The sequence below is a fragment of the Mesocricetus auratus genome, unplaced genomic scaffold (genome assembly GCF_017639785.1).
Source record: "Mesocricetus auratus isolate SY011 unplaced genomic scaffold, BCM_Maur_2.0 Super-Scaffold_100007, whole genome shotgun sequence".
NCBI lineage: Eukaryota > Metazoa > Chordata > Mammalia > Rodentia > Cricetidae > Mesocricetus > Mesocricetus auratus.
In genome coordinates, this window is record NW_024429191.1 from 83,735,000 (window position 1) to 83,759,828 (window position 24,829).

At 51.3% G+C, this 24,829-nt stretch overlaps 1 protein-coding gene and 1 pseudogene across 1 annotated transcript in view; both read right to left on the reverse strand.

Moving 5' to 3' along the window:
* Scn4a (sodium voltage-gated channel alpha subunit 4) overlaps nucleotides 1–574 on the reverse strand; it is a 32,125-nt gene extending 31,551 nt beyond the window's left edge. Inside the window, exons 1-2 of the mRNA XM_005070011.4 lie at nucleotides 440–574; nucleotides 9–137 (exon numbers count right to left, since the gene is read on the reverse strand). Of these exons, the coding sequence (XP_005070068.2) occupies nucleotides 9–137; nucleotides 440–519 (209 nt within the window). The 5' untranslated portion in view covers nucleotides 520–574. The remainder of the gene's footprint in view (nucleotides 1–8; nucleotides 138–439) is intronic.
* Nucleotides 540–16,037, reverse strand: LOC121141228 (annotated as a pseudogene).
* Between the last annotated feature and the right edge of the window lie 8,792 nt (nucleotides 16,038–24,829).

The following is a 24,829-nucleotide window of genomic DNA, read 5'->3' on the forward strand; positions in this document are numbered from 1 at the left end:
CTGCTCACGCCATCGTGATGACACTGAAGTCCAGCCAATTCCAGGGGTCCCGGAGGAATGTGAAGTCATCAATGCAGAAGCCTCGGGCCAACATCTTAATGAGAGATTCAAAGGTGTAGATCCCTGTGAAGGTGTACCTAACAAGAAGAGGGCCAGTCAGGGCCAAGTATACCACCTGGATGTGCGTGCGTGCGTGCGTGCGTGCGTGCGTGCGTGCGTGTGTGTGTGTGTGTGTGTGTGTGTGTGTGTGTGTGAGCTGTGGACCTCAGTGGAGGGGCACCAAGATGGCATATGGCTGAGGACATTGGCCAGGGTGATAGCATGCCCTCCCCCACCTTCGCTTAAGGGACAGTGTGTCTCCCCTGAAAGACAGGAGCAGTGTCACTCTGAGCACTCGGGGTACGGACCTGCGATAGGGAATTTGGGGAGGGGGACTTACTCCACGTCCTTGGACCAAGAAGGCGGGTTGCTCATGGTCATGAACACACAGTTGGTCAAGATGGTGACCATGATGAACATGCTGAAGAGCGTGGGGTGGGTCAAGGAACGAGAGGCAGCAGCTGGGAAGAGGACACACCAGAGGTCTCCTGCCCACCCCCTCCCCTCCCCTCCCCACCTCTCCCCCTTGGGCAGGATATGCGTGGATGAGCACCTTGATAGCCACACGCCTGACGATGCTGAAAGGGCTCAGCATGTAGAGGGCGGGTGTGGCAGAGAAGCGGAAGATGGCCTTGCCTTTGTTGAGCACGATGAAGGTCTACGGCAGGGAGAGAAACTGTGAGTCCAAAGGATGGACAGATGGACAGGAGGCACAGAGAGAGGGAGCCCTGCCACACTCAGACCTTCTTGTCACTGTAGTAAGGGTCCAGGTCCTCCAGGGGGATGCCGATGACTTCCGGCGGGGGGGTCCCCGTAGATGAGTGGCAGGTTCTTGCCAGCTTCCAGGTCACTACGTGGCTTCCGCTCAGGCTCCTCAATCTCCATTTGCTTATTCCGCTGCAGCCGGGCCTCCTCCTCTGCTGCCCGCTGCTCTATGGCTGCCAGGGACTCTGGGGTGAAGGGGCGCAGGCAATGGGGGCCGGGGGGCACCAAGGTGGGCAGAGATGAGCTGGCCATCCTTGCATCCTGGGCTCAGGGACCAGAAGGGTGGTAGGCAGTGGGGCCGCTATAGTCCCTTAGTCCTGGCGTCCTGGTGGTCACCAATGCCTTGGGTCCTCCGTCCTGCGTACTCCTCACTTCCTGCTTGCCCAGAGGTTGGGCCAGGGAGGTGGGTGTACAGGTCTTGTTGGCTGGGAGATGTGCCTGCAAGACCTGGGTGCGCTGCTGCACAGGCACCGGGTAGGAAGCATCCCCCAGCCCAGGCCCCACAGTGCACTCTTCTCTGCAATGGGTTGTGCCACCTTCAGGATCAACAGAAAACAAACTAGATCATCTTCAGCCTTGAGAACTTAGGGCCAGTGTCCCAGTGTCCTGAGCTGTCTCCAGTTCAAACTCCAGGAACTGTGTGGCTTCAGCCTATGGGAATACAGAGAGAGAACCTATACTGGTGGCATCCACATGATCTCCAGGTAGACCAGGATGAGGTCTGGTAGGACTACCCTGCAGCACGTCTAGAAAATGAATTTCACCTTGGAGGTAGCAGTCACGTGGATGGGCTGATACTGGCGAGCAGGGGATGTGGGTAGAAACCATTGAGATCTCAGCAAGACTCAGTACAAAAGAATGGCTGTATTGATGATGTCTGTAAGGGACAAGCTCGGAAGAACGTGGGCCCTGTCTGTATTTGACATCTCTGCCTGGAGAGAAGGGACAGAAGGATGTGGGGACATGAGATTTCTTTTCTGGGTTTTTAAGGTACTTGGCAGTAGGCTGGGAGAGGGAACACAGAAGGGGCCCAGGCTGCAGAAGCTCTCAACAGCTTCCTTCCATGGCTCTGTGGAATCCAAACCTCTGGGCAGATGGAGTGGAACATGCAGATGTAAACGGTGGGAGGCCGGTGGTGTCAGGAGACCAGGGAACGCTAACATGGATGACCAGGAAAGGCGATGGGAGTAAGGAGTTCCAGTAGGGCAGGGTTAGAGCCCCAGGAACAGTTTTTGGTTGATGGTCTCGTGGGAACTGGGTACGGGAAAGAAGGCACACCCGAGCCTTGGGTTTTACGGGCGGTATGTGGACCATCTCTTGAGCTAGTCCCTTGGCCTTTTCTGGCTCCTGGTCCCATTCACCCAGCCTGTTCCCCATGGAAGAGCTATGCTGGGTTAGTGGTTGGGGAATGGACATAGGGGAATGTTTCCTTCAGCAAACAGAAAGAACGCCACTCACGACCACTGAAAGGTCAATATGGGGCTGGAGAGATGGTTCAATGGGTAAGCACATAAAAGGATCTGAGTTTGGATCTAACATACATACACACAGAACACACGCACTCTCTCTCTCTCACACACAGAACACTCAGATATACATACACATACACAGAGAACACACACTCTCTCTCTCATACACACACTCTCACACACTCACACTCACACAGATGGATGGATCCCAGAGCCTCTACCCTAATACAGGGACTCTGTCAGACTCCCCAGAGCGACATCAAGTGCAGCTCTCTCACGGAAGACCCTGGCACAGCCGGTTATTGTACATACTTCACAGGCTTGGTCAGCAGACGGAGCAGATGACAGGGAAAGGGAGAGCCATGGGGCAGAGATGGCCACACCCCTTGCCCAGCTCCAGGGAGTCATGTTTCTGGGGGATGACTCTGCTGGTTCCTGTGTCTCAGCTGGTCAGTGGCCCCGGTGTGTGTAAGTGCATATGCCCACACCCGGGTCTCAGCTGAAGCCCTTCAGGGACACACTCAGCCTGTCCCGTACCTTACCCTGACCCTGCACACATGCTCCCATCTTGTCATATGATGATGATGGCCTGCTGGATGGCCTAGGAGGGACACACCCAGTCTTAAATCATCTTGGCCCCAATACTCCAATCCTGGTGCTGCCCTCCCTCCTTCACTGGAGCCCAGAGGGACCACAATAACCCAGTGTCACAGCCTGGCTCTGGACCAGCCCTCGAGGAAACTGACCTCACCTGAATCACAGGAGCCCAGGGACAGTCCAGTGTTTCTTCTCAGCCACACCCTGAGCATCCTGCCCTGCTCCCACGTATCAGAAACGGTGTGGTCTACCCCACTAGCCCACTTCCGGCCTCTGCTCTAGAAGCATCCCCTCCTCTCCCTGGGAACACACATGTACTTCTCCCTTTAAAAATCACTCCCCAGGCCTCCATCCTTTCACCGACCCTGAAGCCATTTCACATTAGGAAATTTTGCTGTGTGTGGGGAATTATCTGCATTCCCAGGATCCACACAGTGGCCCACAGCTGCCTGTAACTCCCCATCACCTCTACAGTGAGCAGCCACACACATGCCAAACAAACATACATGCAGCCAAAACAGTCATAAAATAAAAGTTAATAAACATATAAATTGTGTTTAAAAACCACACGCCTGGCCGTGAGTGATGGCGCATGCCTTTAATCCCAGAACTCAGGAGGCACAGGCTGGTGGGTCGTTGTGAGTTAAAGATCAGCCTGGTCCATAAAAACAAGTTTTAGGACACAGGTCTACACAGAGAAACTCTGTCTCAAAAACCACCCGCCCCACAAAAAGAAGCCCCGTGCCACCCTCTCTGACTCCACTTTGTTTGGTTGTTTGAGAGAGGGTTCATCCTTAACCTGGGGCTCAATGATCAAACTATGTCAACTGATTTCAAAGATTTCTACTTCCTTGGGGTTGGGGTTACAAGCATATCCTGTCATACTCAGCTTTGTCATTTTTTATTTGTTTTGTTTTGAGTAAGATCTGGGATTGAACACAGGTCTGTTCTCAAGTTGGTGCGGAATGCCCTTAACTAATCCACCTCTCCACCCCTGCACCTCTCCCACGCTTCCCATCGTCTCCTAAGGCTTCAAAGTCCATGCTCTCCCTCTCACATTCCCCTCCCATGGCCCCGCCTCTTCTTCCCCCTCCTGGTCTGTTAGAATAATAATAATCTGCCCAGGCATGGTGGTGCACACCTTTAATCCCAGCACCCAAGAGGCAGAGGCAGGCGGATCTCTGAGTTCATGGCCAGCCTGGTCTACACAGAGAAATTCTGTCTTGAAAACCCAAACCAACCAACCAAACAACAACAACAATAATAATCGCCACCATAGGCTGGGCCTTCCACTTACACTCAGCACCTGGGCACTGTTCTTCCTCTCTTCAGCTCTTTTCTGTCTACCGCTCTTGAATGTCTGTCTTCCACATTGAAACTAACGACAGCCACCACACCTCAGCCACCACACCTCACACCTCCCCCGTCTTCCGTCTTGGAAAGTAGCTACACCAGCTGTCTCTGCCTCCTTACCTTTCGCTCCCTCCTCAACCCATTCCAACCTGGCTGCTGTTGCTCCACTCAACCGGAACTGCTTTTGTCAAATCACTAACACTCTCCCTGCTGCCAAGTCCACGTTTCTCTCCTCGCCTCCCTTGACCTCTCAGGAGCAGTCAACCCAGTTGGCCACAGCCCCTCTCCGGAATACTCTACTCTTTCTGCCTCCACAGGCTCACACTGGTGGTTTCTCTTACTCACTGGCTGCTCCTTGACATGTCTGTTGTGTGGCCCTTTCTGTGCTCAGTCTCTCAAGTCACATACGGCCCAGCCTTCACGTGGCTATGATGACAGAATGCACCATAGGAATAAAATGACTTTTTCTTTGAACTCTACGCAGGCATAGCAACTGCCCTCTGGAAAGCTCCGTGGTGCTAAGAGGCGCCCCCAACCTCCATGGTTCCATACACTCTTCCTCATGCCAGGAAATGCCACCACTCCGTTTCTCAGATCAGTCATGAACATGTGTCCTGAATTCTCCTTTTCTGTCACTACGTCCAAAGCCCTGCTAATCTCTTCCATCAGGCATGGAACCCACCTTTTCAGGGGTAGCCTGCCTCCTGCTACATTTTGCCACTTCTCCTCCAAATCAGTTCTGCAATGAAGCCACTGGTATTAGAACAAAGCTGTGTCCTGTTTGGTGGCTTCCCAGGTCCCGGTGCTCTGGCCCCTGCCTCCCTGCCCACTTTTGTCTCCTGGGTCTCTCTGTTCCAGTCCTGTAGACTTATTTGGCCACTGGCTTTGTCCCTGCCTTTGAGGTGTTGCCCATCCCCCTCTCTGGAACCCGCAGACCTCCCTTTCTCGTCCCACGCCAGTTCTCTTCTGTCTCTAGTTCAAGTGACTTTTTCTTCCTATTTTTCCTAGCAAACTCCCCTGTATTTTCCCGGATATTATTTTCCTTAAGTTGTAAATGCCTGCCTCATTTGTTTGTGTGTCCTCCACAAGTGGAAATGCCAACACAGGCAGGACTGTGTCTGTCTACGTCACCATGGCTAGTCCCAGCAGCCGGCATGAAGTAGATATTTAGTGTTTGTGGCCAGGCATGGTGGCACATGCCTTTAATCCCCACACTTGAGAGGTGACACAGTCAGATCTCTGTGAGTTTGAGGTCAGCCTGGTCTACATAGTGAGTTTTAGGCCAACTAGGGCTACATAGTGAGACCCTATTTTAAAACAAAAATACCAACAAAGGGCATATTGAATGGATGGATGGATGGATGGATGGATGGATGGATGGATGGATAAGGCCTTGGATATAGACCTTCTAGGGATCTCATGGACTTTTCTATACACCCATCCATCCATCCATCTATCCATCTGTCTGCCTGTCTGTCCATTTGTCCATTCCTCTACCCATCTGCTCACATCTCAGAAGCTGAGTTGACCATGAGTAGGACTCAGTGATCCACAGTTAGACTCTGACGGTCTGGGGAAAGAGGACCAGAGCACACGTGGCTGTGACAAGATGATATAGAGCTTGGGGGAGTTCAGGTGGGGAAGCAGCTACTTCCAAGTAAGAGGAAGAAAGCTGACTTCTTTTTTTTTTTTTTTTTTTTTTTTTGGTTTTTCGAGACAGGGTTTCTCTGTATTGTTTTGAAGGCTGTCTTGGAACTCCCTCTGTAGACCAGGCTGGCCTCGAACTCACAGAGATCCACCTGCCTCTGCCTCCTGAGTGCTGGGATTAAAGGCGTGCGCCACCAACGCCGGGCAAAAGTTGACTTCTTAAAGCTGTGTCTCAGTGGATGAGTAACTTAGGAGCACAAGAAGACAGAGCGGAGGACTTCTCAGTGCCAGGGGCAGCCAGGGCAGACACTGGGAGCCTGTATGGATCACAGAAGCCATTCAGGGAATGGGGCGGAGAGAGGTGGGATAAGGCTCAGGCTTGCCACCAGGCATGAGGGGACTAGACTTCATCTTGCAGCCTTACAGAGTCCCTCCCAGTGAGAGGTCAGATGGAGTCACTAGCATCCAGCATTGTCCATTACCCTCCCCATGCATCTACACAGATGGGGAATGTTGTTCGGTCTTGAGTGGCACTGGTGGCAGGATGAAAGACAGCTGCCATGTACACATGTTCCTGGCAGAGAGAAAGCAGCAACAGAACTCCGTGACACCAGGGACTGATAGATCTCCATGTGGTTCCTTGGGAGACAGTGAAGCGTGAACATGGTAACATGACAGCACCTTCCCGCCCAACTCTGTCCCAGGCTGTCCCTGAGATAAGACTTGGGTTCTCAGGACAACCTCTTCCCAGTGCATTCGACAATGTCAGTGTTTCAAAGAACTGAGAGAGCATTGTTCACCCCCTTATTCCACAACAAGGAACTAAGACTCGAGAGGAAATACAACTTCCTAGTCCACAAATTCATTCATTCATTCAACAAACGTTCTGCATTTGTGGTACGTGCCTGACTCTGATCTTGGTCTAGGGCAGAGCGCAGAGGAGGTAAAGTCCCTGCCCTCACAGAGCTTGCATTCCAGAGAGAGGAGGCAGGCAGTAAATAGGGGAGCAAATAAGATAATTTTAGAGAGTGATAAATCAGAGGCCAAGCCAAGGCTAAAGCCAACTCCTGGGAGCCAGGGCTGGAGCCCATTTCGAAAGTGCAAAGTCCCTTCCAAACCACCTTCAAAAAGGAAGTTTGTGCGGAGGAAGTGGGTAAATCAGGCCTTCCTGGGGGCCTGGAATTCGTGAGCTGACCAGGATGGAGGTGGGGGAGGAAAGATCAGGAATGGTGAGCCAGGCTGAGGACAGCTGTCCGCAGGCAGGGAGCCGAGGGTGAGGACGCTGAGGGTGAGGCAGCTCCTCCTGGAGCAGGTCCAGCCCAGCATTGTCTCTCCCTGTGGGGCAGCCAGATTGGAGCACCCACCTCCAGATATAGTCTGACCACAGAGGCCTTTTCTCCCTGGCCTGGCCACTTAGGGCGTCCATTCATCACAGTTGGATCCGCCCTCACTTTGAATCTTGCCCTAAGAGTTGTGGTCTAATTCCCCAGACCATAAGTTAGGTGACTGACCCTTCCCTTTGCAGTCTGCATATGCCTTGTCAAAAACATTAGCCGATCAATACCAACAGTATATTAGAAAATTATGCACCATAGCCAACATGGGATTTATCTCAAATATGCAAGGCAAGCTTGAAAACTAAATGATGTAACTTCATATCAATAGACTGAAAAAGAAAAACCACCAGATCGTATCAATGGATGAAGGTAAAGGCTAAAAGCAAAATGAAATGAGCCCTAGCCCCGATTCATGGTGAGGCCTTCAGCGAATTAGGAAGGAGGGGGCCTCCCTCAAGTTGATGAAGATAGCTTACAAAGCCCTGCAGTTATCACAGACTTCAGGGGGAGAAACCGGACGATTCCAAAAGTCATGACCAAAGCAAAAGGGGCTGCTCACTGCTTTTCAACAGCACACGGAAAGTTTTACCTTTGCAATATGACAAGAAAAGGAAATAAATGACACAATGATTGGGAAGGAAGAAATAAAACTTGTCCTTGTTGACAAAAGACATGATCATCTATGTCCAAAGTCAGAACTGACCAAAAGACTGAAGACAATCACAGAAAAGCAGGTATGGCACCTTACGGAGACTGTGCTCACCAGCCCCATGCCTCATTCTCTGTACCTAGACGTCTCCAGTCTTTTGTGACACAGCTCAAGATAGTCTCTGAAACCCAGATGTTTCTGCACACGCCCAGAACCTTCTGTCTTAGAAAAGTGATGTCTTGTTTTTTCTTTTTTTTGGGGGGGGGTCTTCAAATATCCAGAAAGTCATCCAGCTGCACAGCCTGAAATTTCTCAGGTGGTCTCAGCCACACCCCTGCTACTCTGTGGTATAAAAGCTTCTGTAAGAAATTGTCCTGAGGGGGCTGGAGAGATGGCTCAGAGGTTAAGAGCACTGACTGCTCTTCCAGAGGTCCTGAGTTCAATTCCCAGCAACCACATGGTGGCTGACAACCATCTACAATTCAATCTGGTGTATATGTAATAAATAAATAAATCTTTAAAAAAATTAAAAAAAAAAGAAATTGTCCTGGAAGGCTGACCATGGCGGGTCATAACCTGCCTTGCACACCTTTCCCTGTTACCTTTAGAGCACACCTTATGGGTACAAAGATGCCAGGAAGCTAACTGGCCTTGTTCAGGGTCCAGCTGCCACTCCTCTTACCAACTAGCCAAGCCCTCCATCTCTCACAAGACTGCTCATCACCCGCCATTGTCTGGCTGTTCCGTTTGTTTACAAACAAAATTACAGGACGAGCTAGATGGGCTCAGTGAGTAAAAGTGCTAGCTACCCAAACCTGATGGTCTGAGCCCTGTCCCCAGAACCCACGGATACAGCATAAGGAGAGAACAGACTCTGGTGCCCACATGCACGGTGTAGTTACATGACACCATGCCTATACACATCACACACAATAATGATAAATTTAATAGCAAGGCGTAGTGGCACATACCTTCAATCCTAGCACCTGGGAAGCAGAGGCAAATAGATCTTTGTGGGTTTGGGAGCCATCCTGGTCTACATGGGGAGTTCTAGGACAGCCAGGACTACAAGTAAGACTCAGACTCAAGAAATAACACAATGAAAACCCAGCACTCGGGAGGCAGAGACAGGTGGATCTCTGTGAGTTCAAGTCCAGTCTGGTCTACAGAGCAACTTCCAGGACAGCCTCCAAAACAATACAGAGAAGCCCTGTCTCAAAAAAAAAAAAAAAAAGAAGAAAGAAAGAACATAACATAATGAACAAAATTATCTAAAGCAAGTTGGGTATGGTAGTTTGGTTCACATCTGTAATCTAAGTAATTAGAAAGCTGAGGCTGAAGGATCGTTATGAGTTTGAGGTCACTCTGGGCTACATAGTGAATTCTAGGCTAGCCTAGGTAGGCTACAGAGTAAATCTCTGTCTCAGAAACAAGCCACAGGCAGACAGACAAACAGACATTACTGAGTGCTAGAGTGCCCCCTGGAGATCTGCTTCCAGGGTCCCCTACAGTGGAGGCTCACACATACCAAATTTCCATTCTGATCAAAGACAACACCAGGCATCTGGATAGACTGTTCCTCAAACTTCCTGGTTCCCACTATGGCCCAGCTCCAAGAGTGAGGGGATGGGAAGTGGGGTGGCCATGTTACTCTTCTGCCAACACTTAGCCTGGAGAGGAGGGAGACCAAGGGGCCCTGAGCTTGGCAAGCTAGAACACAGAAGAAGTCACTATAGGTGGCCCTTCCCTCCTGGCCTAACAACATCCTTAGAGAAAACTCTATTGCAAGAGGCCTTGGAGGGTGGCCTGGAAGAGCCTAAAGTGGGAACCCCTGGACATTGATGGCACCCAGGATTCAGGAAAACAGCTGGGGTCACAGAGAGGCTCGTGAAGGGGTACAGAGGGTTAGAATAAACTTCTCTTCAGATTCCCTGTCCGATCAGCGTGCCCTGGCTCTAACCAAGGGACACGAATGCCAGTGATGGGCGCATTATTCTGCACTGACTGTGTGGGAAGGGTGGCTGTCTGTCCACATTCAAAGCCTCTTCTGCAGTCATCCTGCACCCTGCCCGGCTCTAAGGGCCCTCCAGAAACGTGGGGTCGTTCTCCCCCCAGCCTTAGGCCTCTGGGCTTGAGCCTTTTGTTCTACCTAGAGTGATTCCTGTTGACTCTAGGCCAATGAAATAAGAACCTACAAATGGGCTGTGTTCAGTTTACACACCAGAAGCCCCTCTCCAATCTCCTCACAGCTCTTTTATCCCTAGGAACATGGCCCCAAAGAAGATTTCCCTCCCAAGCCTAAACCTTTAAGACAGAAAATGTATATCAAGATATAGAATTCAGGTGTCCTCCAAATGAGAAAGACACCCCAGGAGTTGGAGGGTTGTTTCTTCTGACCCTACGTCTTGGGGCCCCCACCTGTGTATCTGACTAGGCTAGAACTCCCTATCTACTCAAGAGTAACCCTTAACTCCTGATCCTCCTGCCTCCACCTCCCAAGTGCTAGGATTACAGGCCTATGTTACTGTGCCTAGTTCAGTGCATGCTGGGAATTGAACCCGCAGCTTTATGCATGCTAGGCCAGTATGCTACCAATAGAGCTACAACCCCAGGCTGAGCTATAAACCAGCACTCCCTCCCCCCCCCCTCCCTCCCTGCCTCCCTTCCTCTCTCCCTCTTTCTATCCTTTCTCCTCCATCCCCCTCCCCCAATTTCTTTCTTTTTCCTTATTTTGAGGCAGGGTCTCGTGTATCCTAGGCTGGCCTTGAACTTGCTGTGTAGCCGATGATGACCCTGAACTTCCGATCCTCTTGCCTCCACCTCAAAAGTACTAGGATTACAGACATGCACTAAGCCTGGTGTATGTGCTGCGGGCACTGGACTAGGGCCTGGTGCATGCCAGTGCACCAACCAGCCACGCCCCCAGACCCCCGGATGCTTTGATGAGAAACCAGCAGAGACTCACCCCTTCACCCGCAGCGTGCCAGGCCCTGTTTCCCGTGCTTCAGCTTTGCTGGCCCAGCTAAGGATTTGAACATAGCTTTCTTTCATGCCAACCCCACCTGCCCACCCACTACAAACCTTTGGGGCACTGGCCTAGGCATGGCTGACTACAGCACAAGTGGCCCCCTACACTGGCCTGGCTGTTTCTCCAAGGGAAGCTAGGGGTCTTGCTCCAAGTCCCTGGAAAGGCGTGGCTACCGTAGATACATGGCAGGCCTAACAGGATTGCTTGCTTCTTGGGGCTTTGGGTTTGGGGCTCAGGGCCTGGGAACATACAAATCAACAGTCTGGCAAAGTACTTCTTGGATTCTTTCTTCTTCTTCTTCTTCTTCTTCTTCTTCTTCTTCTTCTTCTTCTTCTTCTTCTTCTTCTTCTTCTTCTTCTTCTTCTTCTTCCTCCTCCTCCTCCTCCTCCTCCTCCTCCTCCTCTCTCTCTCTCTCTCTCTCTCTCTCTCTCTCTCTCTCTCTCTCTCTCTCTCTCTCTCTCTCTCTCTCTCTCAGACAGGGTATCTACATGTGGCTTGGGCTGACTTTGAACTCAAAATTTGACTCTGATTTTTACTGGCACCAATTAACTATCATATATACACAACCTCCACTATGACCTATTTGTATGATCTATTCTCCATTCTCTGTCTCTCTGATCAACTCTATGACTCGTTTCCCAGTTCCCACTATGGCCTATTCACACACACACACACACACACACACACACACACACACACACACACACACACACAACTCAACTCTGACTCATCTCCCAGCTGCTCAGAGGGTGGGGAGATTGATCTGTTCTATCTAAGCCTGGGGCTTCCTGCCTTGTGACCTCGAATGGGTCTAAGGAGCAATGCCAAGCATACGATGCCGGCCTCCCCCCCACACACACACACTGCTGTTTGCACACACTGTGGTCATGTGAGAGCCACTTTCCTGCTCTGGACATGCCTATGTGAGGTGCTGCCTCCACCACCGTGGCTCCTCCTCCTGGGTCATCCCTTTCAGGAGCTCCCTGCCTCTAGTATCTTCCTTCAGCCTCTCTATACTGCACCATATCCCTTCTGTCCCTCCAAAAATCCAGAGAATTCCAGGGCCAACCTAGCTCTACACCTGTCAGCCCCTATCGCACGGGCAGGGCGGGCTGACAGGCCTTCTTGCAGAGGCCCTGGAAGGAGTGACTGCGGCCACCAGCCATCCAGCAGCACCTGAGATGTCAAGGAGGCCCCACAGGCTTGGCTCTGGCAGCTGTCACCTGTCCTCAGGCAGCCTGTGCTGCCTCCAGCCCCTCCTCCTCCCCCTGCTGCTCTTGGGGACTTTGCCTAGAAGTTGTGTCAGGAAGGTCTTCTCCCTTCTCCTCTTTGGGGTCCTTTTTCCACAGTCAGACCGACTGAAACCTGCCAATCTCAACAAAGACGTGAGTCAACAGTAGACCTTACTGCAAAGGACTGATGGGAGGGCATTGCTCTGGGCACTCCAGGGCCCATGAACTCACCGAAGCCCCTCTATGACTTTGTTGTTATCGCCTTGTTGACAGATGAGGCATGAAAAGGGTAAGCAACCTACCAGGTGCTCATCCTATAGTAACTGAGATTGACAGCTGGACCCTCAGCTCATCCTAACCACCAGGCTAAACTGCTACCCACGGGCGGTAACCTGCTAGTAGCCATCGGGTGCTCCTGAGCGGAGTCTGGTGACTACTGGAGCTCACCCTTCCCTCCTAGGCCAGGACTCTAGGGCCCCGAGACAGGAACACTGCCTCATCTGCCTCCCACCCCTCTGCCTTTAGGGTTCCTGGAGCCCCCAACTCCTCTGCTACCCTCCCCACCCTCAGCACAGGGTGCCAACCAAAAGCAGCAGGGAATAAAAATAGTCATTGCTGACGCTGCAGAACGGGGTGTACACACCAAGGCCAGGAGTGCTGATAGGGGTGAAAGAAACCTGGGCCCCCCAGAACCTTCAGATGGAACCACAGCCAGACCCTGTCACGGAGGGACTCGGGACCCAGAGCCCCAGAACCTGACTCGACAACTCATAGTCTCCACGGTCCCAGAAAAGCTCTGTCCTGACTCAGTCCCACTCAAGTTCCTCCCCAGAGAGCAGGGGCCTTGACCACTGTGGACTGAGCCCTGGCCACCCCCTTACCTTGCCCTGGGCAAGCAGTGTGACTCCTGAGCCCAAATATCTGACGAAAGGGCGTTGGAAAAACCAACGGTACGACCCGTGAAGTACAAAGCTGTCCCTGCACATCTGCCTCTGGCCCCTCGTGTTTCCTGCCTGCTCTCTGCACGCACTTCATGGGGCAGTTGCTTCGCTGCTCCGGGATCTCCCGCCCCTTCTCTCTCCTCCATTCTGCCTCTTCCTGGAGGCTTCTCTGAACGCTGCTGTCCTCGATGGCACTATCCACTCACTTCCTTGTCTACCCATGCTTCCTTGCTATTCTGATCGCCAGAATTCCCAGGCCCCCGAGCCCTCATCAGGACCGCTCCTGCATCTCGCTAGGAGATGGAAGATCCAGTGCCGCCTGTGTCTGGGTCAGGTCCTGGTCTGGAGTGGACAGAATCTCTCAAGAGAAGTTACTGGACCCCAGGTCCTGAGTTCCCAAGAGTACATATTTCCAACCAGAAATGACAAGCGGAGTCAGGCTGGGCCACCAAAGGCTCCTTGTCCATCTTCTCCTAACTCCCTAAGTCCCCGAATACGATCCCTTGAGGGCACCTGGGCTATGGAAGAAAGCAGGCTTCTGAGACGACCTGATGCAAGGCCTGTGCGCTCTGTTCTCTGCCACCTAGACACCGTGGGGACTCAGGCCTGGCTTTCCTTTGCCTGGATGCCCTGCTGACGTGGCAGGTTCAAAGGTCCTGAAGCATTGTCCCCATCACTACCACAGTGGGCGATGCCTCCTGCTATAGGCAGGGACTTAGGGGCAACCCCAGAAGTATCTGGAGGGTCCTAGAAGAAACAGCCTACCTACCACTGTCCCCAACCCCACCACACACCGTGTCACCCAGCCTCTGCCACAGTTAGGGTCCTCTTGACACAGCCATAGCTATAGTGGCACATGATGATGACATACATTGCTCTTGACACCTCCCCAAAGACCAGCCTCTCCCCCCTCCCCAAACTTTCCAACCCGCTCCTGGGCAGAAACCTCATCAAAGTCTCCCCACATCTCTGCTTCCCAGGCTCTGTTGCGGGGCTTGTTCATGGGCAAGCTTCAGGAGAGGGTGGAGGGGACAGGCAGAAGACTCCTGGTGGCGGGGTGGGCTGCCTGGCAGAAGAGCCTCTGAACCCTTGGACACAGCCCAGCCCTGCTCTGCTGTGACCTGGAAATCGCAGTCTCTACCCATCTGAAGTCGTATGTGGCCCAGGCTGGCCCTGAACTCGTGGTAATCCTCCTGCCTCAGTTTTCCAAGTGCTGTGATTACAGGTGTGTGCCCTGTAAGACTGGGATGCCTTCATAACTTGTAAACCGTTGACCCTTCTGGTAAACAGCACCTGGACACCCAACTAGCTCTGGCCTCTCCAAGCGGTGTCTCCCAACCCTAGTCACACCTCTCCTCTGCCTGTCCTGGTGTCCTAGGGGCCCTATTCTTAGTAAAGGGGGCAGAGGAGGTTGCGATCTGATGGACACTGCTCCCTGACCTACCCTGGGAAGCCATGTATCCTTAGTCTCCTCAGGGTTTTCTCCGTCCCCAGAGTTCCCGGAGTGCTGTGACCCCATCTTTCCTCTCAAGGCGCGCTCTCTGTCTCCACACCCCACACCCCTCTCAGACTATGTGGGGCTGCTCCTCGGCTATGTGGGAATACGCCTCTTGCCCCCCTCCCCAATCTGCCAGGGAGAGAGGCGTGCGGCTGGCAGAGAGGGCTGGAGAGGGCGGGGCAGTGGACAGAGCCTAGACTGGTGGCAGCAGGGATGTGTCCTCCGCTGGCATCTCATGGATTCTTCTTTCAATAGAGCAAAGACGCCGCCGCCACCCCCACCCCCACCCGGCCCAGCCGCGCTCGCTCCCCACCCTGCTTCTCCCAGCCTCAGCAAACAGGCCAAGCCGACTCTCTGTTTTGGCTCTCCCTAATGCCCCTTCCTGAAGAAACTGCAGCCTGGATGGACCCTGTCCTTTGGGTCACTCTATGTCTGTCTGGAGCTAAGCTTGACACATGTTTTTTGTGACCAGAATGAAGACCCTTGCTCAGGAAAGGACAGCTAGGCAGGGGCAGAGAGAACAGGACCAAGATGACAAGTCTGGGGACAGAGAGGGTTGGGGCACAAGGAGGGTTGACGGGACAGACAGGCAGAGTGGGGTCTGGACAGACAGCAGAGCTGAGTGCCGAGAGGTCAGCGGTGCCAGAGCAGAGTGGTGACTTCCTCAGAACCATGCCAGGGTTGAGGCCGGGGTCACCTGTCTCTTGGGGTGACCCACCCCTTGGGGTACCAGGCTGGGCTGGCAGAATACTCACTGTTGGCCAGAGGCAGAGCGGGGTGGTGGCAGACGAGCCCCGGGTGCCGTGCCCACCTCGGCTGGGGCTGGAGCTCTGGGGGACTTGGCTGGGGGGCCGGGCCGGCGAGGACAGCTGCTGCCGCTGATGTCACAGGGTCATGAGTGAAACCTGAGGACCGGGCCAATCTTCAGGTGGGTGCCTCGGGTGCCTCAGTCATACTTCCCTCTTGGCATGCTCCAGGCACACCCTGAAAGCGCCTAGGTTCTGAGACCATACTGACCCAGGAGTGCAGACCAAGACACACCATTCTCACACTCACTCACACACACACACACACACACACACACACACACACACACACACACACACACACCTCCCCCATCCAGGATCTCTCCCAACCTTAGCAAGCACAACGAGGTTCATTTTTATACCCAGTCTCCCTCACAGTCACTTCTAGAAGCACTCCCAGGGAACAGGCTGCTTCACACGCCACACTCACACACTCAGTCTGGTGCACACTCACGTGTGAACTCTTCACACACAAATGCTTCACGTCCATGCTCTCAGCAATACATACAAATCACTTTGCACACACACACAGATGCACACATATGAGTGTGCACATTCACACCCAACTGTTTAACAGGACCACGCAGAGGTCTCAAGAGGCATTTGTCTGCCTCCTCCCCCAGCCCCCAGCTGGCAAGACATCTGTCCCTTCAAGCCTAGGGAGGGGTTGTGGTTGGGAAAAATAAGATTGGCTTAGCTCCCCTGGTCACTCTGTAGCTGTGGTGCCCCCTAGCGGAGTTGTTATGAATCACCCCATCTCACAATGTCCAGCCTGCAAGAACTGGGGATTTTTGTCCCCTCCTCCCTTCTCAGACCTTCTAGAACAGCCTGTCTTGGCCATGCTGTGTCCATTCCTGTCACAGGCAGCTGCTCTAGTCCTCAGCAGATGGAGCTCAAGGGTGGAGTGTGCTTCGGTAGGCTCAGGGAGGCCTGGCCAGCATCTGCCCTCATCTCCTAGAGAACCCTGTGCTCCTTTCCGATGCCTCTGTGGACAGAGCCCAGATGTCACCCAGCCCCTCCTTGGTGACTGACTATGGTTAGAGCCTGGGACTCCGATGTGTGGCTGCCACAGTGCCCGTGGGAAGTTACCGACACTGAGTGTTTTTAAGTCAGGTGTGCGCACTGGTCCCCTCTGCACACATTGGCTTCCTCTACAGGTCCCTCCCTGACTGGGGGATGCGTTTCTGAGGAGCAGTCCTACAGGGATGTGTCGCAATGGAACGTAGGCTTCCTCACACAGGGCTGCTTCACCGTGTGGGGGGAGCACAATGTCTTCTCAGACCCTCCACAGCTGGTCTCCCCAGTCTCGCCTTAGGGTCGCTCTCTTCACTCCCTGCCCTGTGGTGGCTTCAATTCACTGGTCACCATCCCCTTGACAGATGACGGATGGTGGTTTTAATAAGAATGGCCTCCACAGGCTCCCGTATTCAAATGCTTATCACCAGGGAGTGGAACTGTCTGACAGGATTCAAAGGATTAGGAGGTGTGGCCTTGTTGGAGGACGTGTGTCACTGCGGGTGGGCTTTGAGGCTTCAAAAACTCTTGCCAGGCCCTGTCTTTCACTCTGCCTACACAGGGATCAGGATTGAAAGACCCCTACCCAGGACCCCCTAGGAAAAGAAAAGCAAGGCCAGGCCGCTGCCTAATGAAAGAAACCCAGACCAGGTGTCTCACCCTCAAAACAGGATGTCTGTGATCACTATAGCAGTCATGGGACCCGGATAATAATTGCTGAAGCGTGCTGGGAACTTTCATATGACAATACTAGAAAACCTAGTCCTTGGCAACTACCCTGGCCCCCAATTGTGTCTGATCACTATAGCAATCATGGGACCCAGATAATAATTGCTGAAGCGTGCTGGGAACTTTCATATGACAATACCAGGACACCTAGTCCTTGGCAACTACCCTTGCCCCCAGTTGTGTCTATGATCACCATAGTAGTCATGGGACCCGGATAATAATTGCTGAAGTATGCCTGGGTCTTTCATAAAATAACACCAGGAAACTTAGTCCGTGGGAACTACCCCTGCCCCCAAGATGAGCCAATAAAATGCCTGTTACTTATGTAACCATTGAAACTCTATAAATATTATACTCCCTGAAAGCCCGGTATGCTCTGCACCCGAGTTGCAGTAGCATCCGCAGGCGCCTGTGTACTCAATAAATCACCTCTTGCATTTGCAGCCAGTGGTCTGGCCCCGGTTCTTGGGCAGACGGTTCGGTTCAGTGCCCGGCGCTTTGATGCCGAGGTTTTTCAAGGATAGAGTTCTCAGCTACCGCTCCGTGTCTGTTTTCAAGCCGCCATGCTTCCTGTCATGACAATAATGGGCTTTGGTGTTTGGATAAGAACCAGCCCCTATAGGCTCATAGGTTTGAACGATTGGTCATCAGGGAGTGACACTAGTTTAAAGGGTTAGGAGGTGTGGCCCTTGTGACTGGGGGTGAGGTCTTTTTTTTTGGTTTGGTTTTTTGAGACAGGGTTTCTTTGTGTGGCCCAGCTGTCCTGGAACTCTCTGTAGAGCAGGCCGGCCTTGAACTCACAGAGATCCGCCTGCCTCTGCCTCCTGAGTACTGGGATTAAAGGCGTGTGCCACTACACCCGGCTGACTAGGGTGATTTTTGATGCCTGGCCCAGATTCTCTCTCTTCCTGCTGCCTGCAGATCAGGATGTAGAACTCTCAGCTCCTTCTCCAGCACCATGTCTGCCAGCATGCAGCCAAGGTCCCCACCATGACGACAATGGACTGAACCTCTGAAACTGTAGCCAGCCCCAATTGAATGCTTTCTTTTGTAAGAGTTGTCGTGGTCATGGTGTCTCTTCACAGCAATAAAACAGTGACTGACTGAGACAGTTGATAACGGTGTCATTGGCAGTGACTGAGACAGTTGATAACGGTGTCATTGGCAGTGACTGAGACAGTTGATAACGGTGTCTTTGGCCACTTCTGCTTGCAGCCCCGCCCCTTTGGTCTCTGCTTTTCTACTAAAGGTCTATGGGGTGGAATGGTCTCTAAAGAGGGATTGGAGTGGAAGGGGTCACCATTATGAGGGGGCAAGGCTGTGATAGTTGTTTGAGTTGTATAGGGTACAGCTCTGGGCACCAGTCACATTTGAAGTATAAAGGCTGGTAGATTTAGCATGGCTATGTTGTTGCAGTAAATCATCTAGGAGATGGAGCTAACTTTTCTATTTTGTGTCAAGTATCATTTGGGCTAATTAGATTAGGAGACAGAAGCCCAGGCTGGAACCACCTTCCTTCTCTTAGTGAGAGACTTTTACCCTCCTTTGGGCAACTGCCTTCGCCTCCACATACATAATCTGCTGATGCTGTGACATCAACTCTAGTCTGCCACGGGGAGGGCAATGTCACTTTTGCTTGGCCAATCCCTATTTCTACATGTCCTTTCTCTGAGACTATGAAAACCCAAAGGAGCCTTTAAGTCTGTGAGAAATGACAGGGTAAGTCGAAAGATCCCAAAGAAGAAGCTTGTCTGTAGGAAGAGGGAACAAGAATCCCAAACAGAGGAGCGATGAGAAGAGGGAAACAGGAAAGCAGGAGTGCCGGGCCTACAGACCGCATTGGTTAGCCTTCTGTCACTGGGACGGAAACATGTGACATGGACAACTTAAGGAGGAGAGATTATGCTGCTTCATAATACTTCATTCAGATACTTCAGGGTGGGGGAGCACAGTGGGACAGAGCAGCTCACATCGCAGCGGCCAGGACACAAAGAAAGGGTGTGCACACGGGACACATACAGAGCCCCAAGGACACATCCCCAGTAACCACCTCCTCCAACTAGGCCCACTCCCCTGCTTCTTACCAGCTCCACCCCAAATACCATCATACTGTGAATTCATCATAGAATGAGTCCATCTACGAACGAGTTCAGGCTCCTCATGAGCAAGTCCTTTCTGGAGATGCCCTCACAACAAACCCAGAGCTGTGATGTACTGGTCTCCAAAGTATTCATTATTTATTTGTTTATTTACCTCACAACATTATTTATTATTTTATGTGTTTGGTATTTTGTCTGCTTATGTACCTATGTGAGGGTGTCAGATCCACTGGAACTGGAGTTACAGACAGTTGTGAGCTACTATGTGGTTGCTGGGAATTGAACCTGGATCCTCTGGAAGAGCAGCCAGTGCTCTCAACCTCTGAGCCATCTCTCCAGCCCTGAGTATTTCTTATTCCAGTCAAGTTACAGTATAAGTCATCATGGGCCCCAAACCAAGCAGAGGGTCCATCTCTTCCATCCCCATCCTATCACAGGAGCGAACCAAAGACAAAACCCTCTTTCCCTTGAGCTAATTTACAAGTTACAGCCACCCACAGACAAGTGAATTCTGCAAAGCAGAGCCACCTTCCAGGAAGTCCCCCTCTGACCCACAGTGAGCAAGTACGCCATGACCACTCAGTTTCTTCCCTGGGTCTTTGGGGGTCTGAGACTCCATTTTGTAATACCGGTGGGTGGGACTCTGGAAAGTAGTTTCCATGCCAGGGTGTCCTGTCAGCACAATACTTACATTCCCCCCCTCCCAAAAGTACCACCAGCTACAGGATGAACAAAAGCACACCCACGAGCCACTCACGGACGACTGCAATTCGTAGCAGTAGTATGGTGAGAGCGTGTACGCAGGGACAAACTTCCTTCGCTGGTACTTTGTTTCCTAGATGCCTTCTTGTCCATGCGTTGTCAACCACAGGACTCTGCAGACCAACATTCAATTTCCTTCACCCCTCAGACTCCAGCTGCTTGCTTCTTTGGAAATTGAGCCCGCCAAAAGGCCCATCGCTGTCTGTGGCTCTCTCCCTGGTTCTTCCTCCCTGCGGCTAAAGTAGACATGGATGCTGCCCCTGGAATTTCTACAAAGGATCTTTTCTGGTCCATTTTCCATATGAAAGCAGGAGGAAGCTGTCCATCCTTCCAGATGCATGTTCTGTTTGTTTGTTTGTTTGTTTTGTTTTCTGAGGCAGGGTCTCTTTGTGCAGCTGGCCTCAAACTCAGAGATCCCCCCTGCCTCTGCCTCCCAGAGTGCACCACCACCGCCTGGAATTTATTATTATTATTAATATTTTTGTTGGACTGGAGTGATGCTCAATTTTCAATTCTTTCAATGTAGCACCACGGGGACTAGAGAGCTGGCTCAGTGGGTGAAGAGTACTGACTGTTCTTGCAGATGACCCAGTGCGGTTCCCAGAACCCACATGGTGGCTCACAGCCATCTGTCACTCCAGTTCCAGGGGACCCAGTGACCTCCTTTGGCCTCTGCAGGCATCAGGCCCACATGTGACACACTGACATACATGTAGACAAAGCACTCCTATGTATAAAAAATAAATAAGCAATTAAAAATAACACTGTAGTAGGGCAGTGGTGGCACACGCCTTTGATCCCAGCACTTGGGAGGCAGAGACAGGCGGATCTCTGTGAGTTTGAAGCCAGTCTGCTCTACACATTGAGTTCCAGGACAGCCAGGGCTACATAGAGAAACTCTGTCTCGAAACAACAACAACAACAACAAAAACCATTGTGGTAAATAAGTGTGGGTATGAATCTTTTCCTGTGCTTACTTATTTCTAGAAATGGGTTTAGTAAGGCAACAGAGAAGACAAATTCTCTTAGAAGAGCCCCCATCACCAATGAGAAGGGAAAGTGGGCTGTGTAAGCATGAAGACCTGAGTTCAGATCCCCAGCTCAGCAGGGAGCTGTTCTCGGTGGTGGGGGTGGGAACAGATGGATCCCAGGCGGCTCGATGACCAGCCAGTCTAGCTGAAAGGATGAGCAGCAAGTTTAGTGAGAGACTGTCTCAAAAAATAAGGTGGGCTGGAGAGGCGGATGAGAGGTTAAGTGCACTTGTTCTCGAGGAAGACGTGAGTTTGGTTCTCTGTACCTATCCCTATCGAGACTCACTACCATCCGTAAGTGCAGCTTCAGGGGAGCTGATGTCACGTGCACACAGTGCACATATATACAAGCAAGCAAAACACTCATGCATGAGCACTCCACAAATATACAAGCACACGCCTGTGATTTGTGTACCTGAATGGAACAAGAATTGAACCCTGGTCCTCTTGGAGCCAGTGGAGCTACTTCCTAGTCCTGGTCATGTGATTTAAAAAACAAAGTAAGATCTTTTCACTCATGTTAATCTCCAGGAAGAACTGACCAGGGATGGAGTCTGCAGCGAGGAATCCAAGCACACAGGTCACCAAAGGAAATCCTTAAAAAAAAACATGAGGGCTGGAGAGATGGCTCAGAGGGTAAGAGCACTTGGCTGCTCTTCCAGAGGTCCCGAGTTCAATTCCCAGCAACCACATGGTGGTTCACAACCATCTGTATAGAGATCTGGTGCCCTTTTCTGGCCTGCAGGCATACATGCAGGCAGAACACTGTATACATAATAAATAAATAAATCTTTAAAAACAAACAAACAAACACAAAAGGGGCTGAAGAGATGGCTCAGAGGTTCAGAACACTGGCTGCTGTAATAGAGGACCCAGGTTCAATTCCCAGCACCCATATGGCAGCTCACAACTGTCTGTAACTCTAGTTCCAGGAGCACACAAGTGGTGTACAGACATACACACAGGCAAACTGATCATATACATAAAGTAAAATAAAAAATGTAAAAAGAGAGAGAGAGAGGGTTTCAATTCTCAACACCCACACGGTTGCTCACAAACATCTGTAACTCTAATCCAGGGGGTGCAATACCCCTTCTGTCCTCCAGGGGCACTAGGCACACATGTAGTATACAGATACACATGTAGGCAAAACACCAATACACAATAAAATTAAAAACAAATGCAATAAGATCCTACTGGGTTTTTTCAGTCAACTCTCTTTGACATCTTTCTACATCAATAGAGACATGCTGTGGGTGAATACTATTATGCTTTTTTGGGGGGGTTGGTTTTTTGAGACAGGGTTTCTCTGTAGCTCTGGAGCCTGTCCTGGAACTCACAGATATCCCATGCCTCTGCCTCCTGTGTGCCGGGATTAAAGTCGTGCACTGCCACTGGCTGGCTGCAGTATTGTTTTGAGGCTACATGCACACAAAAGCTTTGTTATGTAGAATTGTGGCACTGGTTATGATTCTATTGATTGCTAGAACATTCACACTCATAAACACGGTGTGATGAGACATACCTATAATGTCTAAGAAACACCGGGGGTGGGGGGGTGGGGGGTGGAGGGATGGCTCAGAGGTTAAGAGCACTGGCTGCTTCTCCAGAGGTTCTGAGTTCAATTCCCATCTGTAATGAGATCTGGCATCCTCTTCTGGTGTACAAGCACACATGCAGGAAAAACACTGTATATATAATAAATAAATAAATCTTAAAAAAAAGAAACACAGGCAGGGGACCAGGCGTTCAAGGGTATCCTTGGGCACATTTGGAATTTGAGGGCAGCCTGGGTTACCTGAGACGTGTGTGTGTGTGTGTGTGTGTGTGTGTGTGTGTGTGTGTGTGTGTGTAAGATTGGGGTTGGTATAAAGATGTGAGGAACAAAATGGTTCTTCCCAGTCGTGGCTGTGCACATCATCCCTTCTCTCCTGCTGGCACCTGCCTATAGCCTCCCATTACTCACGCGATGATGTCTACTTTCTGTATCTTGGGATGGCAGTGTTCTGTATCTTTATCCCAGTGATTCTCAACCTGTGGGTTGCAACCCCTGTCACAGGGGTCGAAATAGTAATGAAAATAATTGTATGATTGGGGGTCACCACGACATGAGAAACTCTGCTGAAGGGTTGCAGCATTCGGAAGGTTGAGAACCATTGGTTTATTGGGTCTGACTTGTGCCTGCTGGCTTTTTTATGGTCCTCAGGATGACCTACAATAGCCACACTGAGTTTTGGATGAGTTTGTGAGGCATATAGCAAGCCAAAGGGAAAGGCATCATTGAGCTGGGGGCTGACAAGCATCCAGTAGAAATTGAGAAAGCCCCAAGAGGCACCAGCTGGAGCTCCCAATAGAGTCCCAGGCTGAGCAAAGTATCCCCTCTGGTGAGGTTGTCAAGTCAAAGAACAATCAACAACCATAGAGAGGACATCGTCAAATCCGACACAACATCTAGCAGAGACTAACTGGGGGAGTTGGGGCAGGCAGCTGAGTTCTGGTTCAGTTTTCTCTCCATGAATGAACTTCTCGATTATGCTGGCTAGCTTTATGTCAACTTGACACAAGCTGGAGTCATCAGAGGAAGGGACCTCAATTAAGAAAATGCCTCCCGCCCGGTGTTGGTGGCGCACGCCTTTAATCCCAGCACTCGGGAGGCAGAGGCAGGTGGATCTCTGTGAGTTCGAGGCCAGCCTGGTCTACAAAGTGAGTTCCAGGACAGTCTCCAAAGCTACAGAGAAACCCTGTCTCGAAAAACCAAAAAAAAAAAAAAAAGAAAAGAAAAGAAAATGCCTCCATAGGTCTGTAGGCAAACCTGTAGGGCATTTTTAAAATTAGTGATTGATGGAGAAGGGTCCAAACCATAGATCCCTGGGTTCTATAAGCAAGCAGATTGGGCAAGCCATGGGGAGCAAGTCAGTAAGCAGCACCCTCCATGGCATCTGCATCAGCTCCTGCCTCCAGGTTCCTGCCCTGCGTGAGTCCTGTCCTGACTTCCTTCAGGGATGGACTGTTAAATGGAAATGTAAGCAAAAGAAAGCTCTCCTCCCCAGGTTGCTTTGGTTGTGGTGTTTCATCACAGCAACCCTGAGACCCCACTTCTCTTCCCCCAGGCACTTTTACACCATGGGGTAAACAGTAGCAACTCTGTGGGAATGGTTTCCCTTCTAGCTGGTTTTCAGGGACAGTGACTTCCTCTTGCTGTTCTCATGCCAGGACCCTGTGGATGGACTAGATGGTGAGGTTACCACTGGGTCCCTTTGCCCTAATATGGCCACATTGTGTGAATCTCCTTTTTTCACAATTTTACTATTATTTATTTATTTATTTGCTTTTTTGATTTTTCTAGACAGTGTTCCTTTGTGTCTCCCTGGCTGTCCTGGAACTCACTCCGTAGACCAGGCTGGACTAGGACCTGCCTGCCTCTGTCTCCTGAAGTGTTGGCATTAAAGGTGTTTGCTACCGCCGCCCAGCTGCTTTGTCTTTAAAAAAGGTTTATTGAAGGTGGCTGTCTAGGGCAGAGACTCTGTCCTTGATAAATCCACTAACAATATCACCAACACACAGGGACAAAGGGGGAGCTGGGAATGTTCCTCCTGGCTCTACACGCCAGGACTGTGGAGAGGGGACAGGAGTGGGGGGTGGGGGAAGGGTGAGTCTCCGGTGCTAATCCCAGCTTCCTGCCGGGATTGTTTTAACTGCTGCTGAGGCCTGTCTTCGGATGTCACAGCTGCCGAAATAGATCTCCCCTCTTCACCTGTTCCTAAGCAATAGAT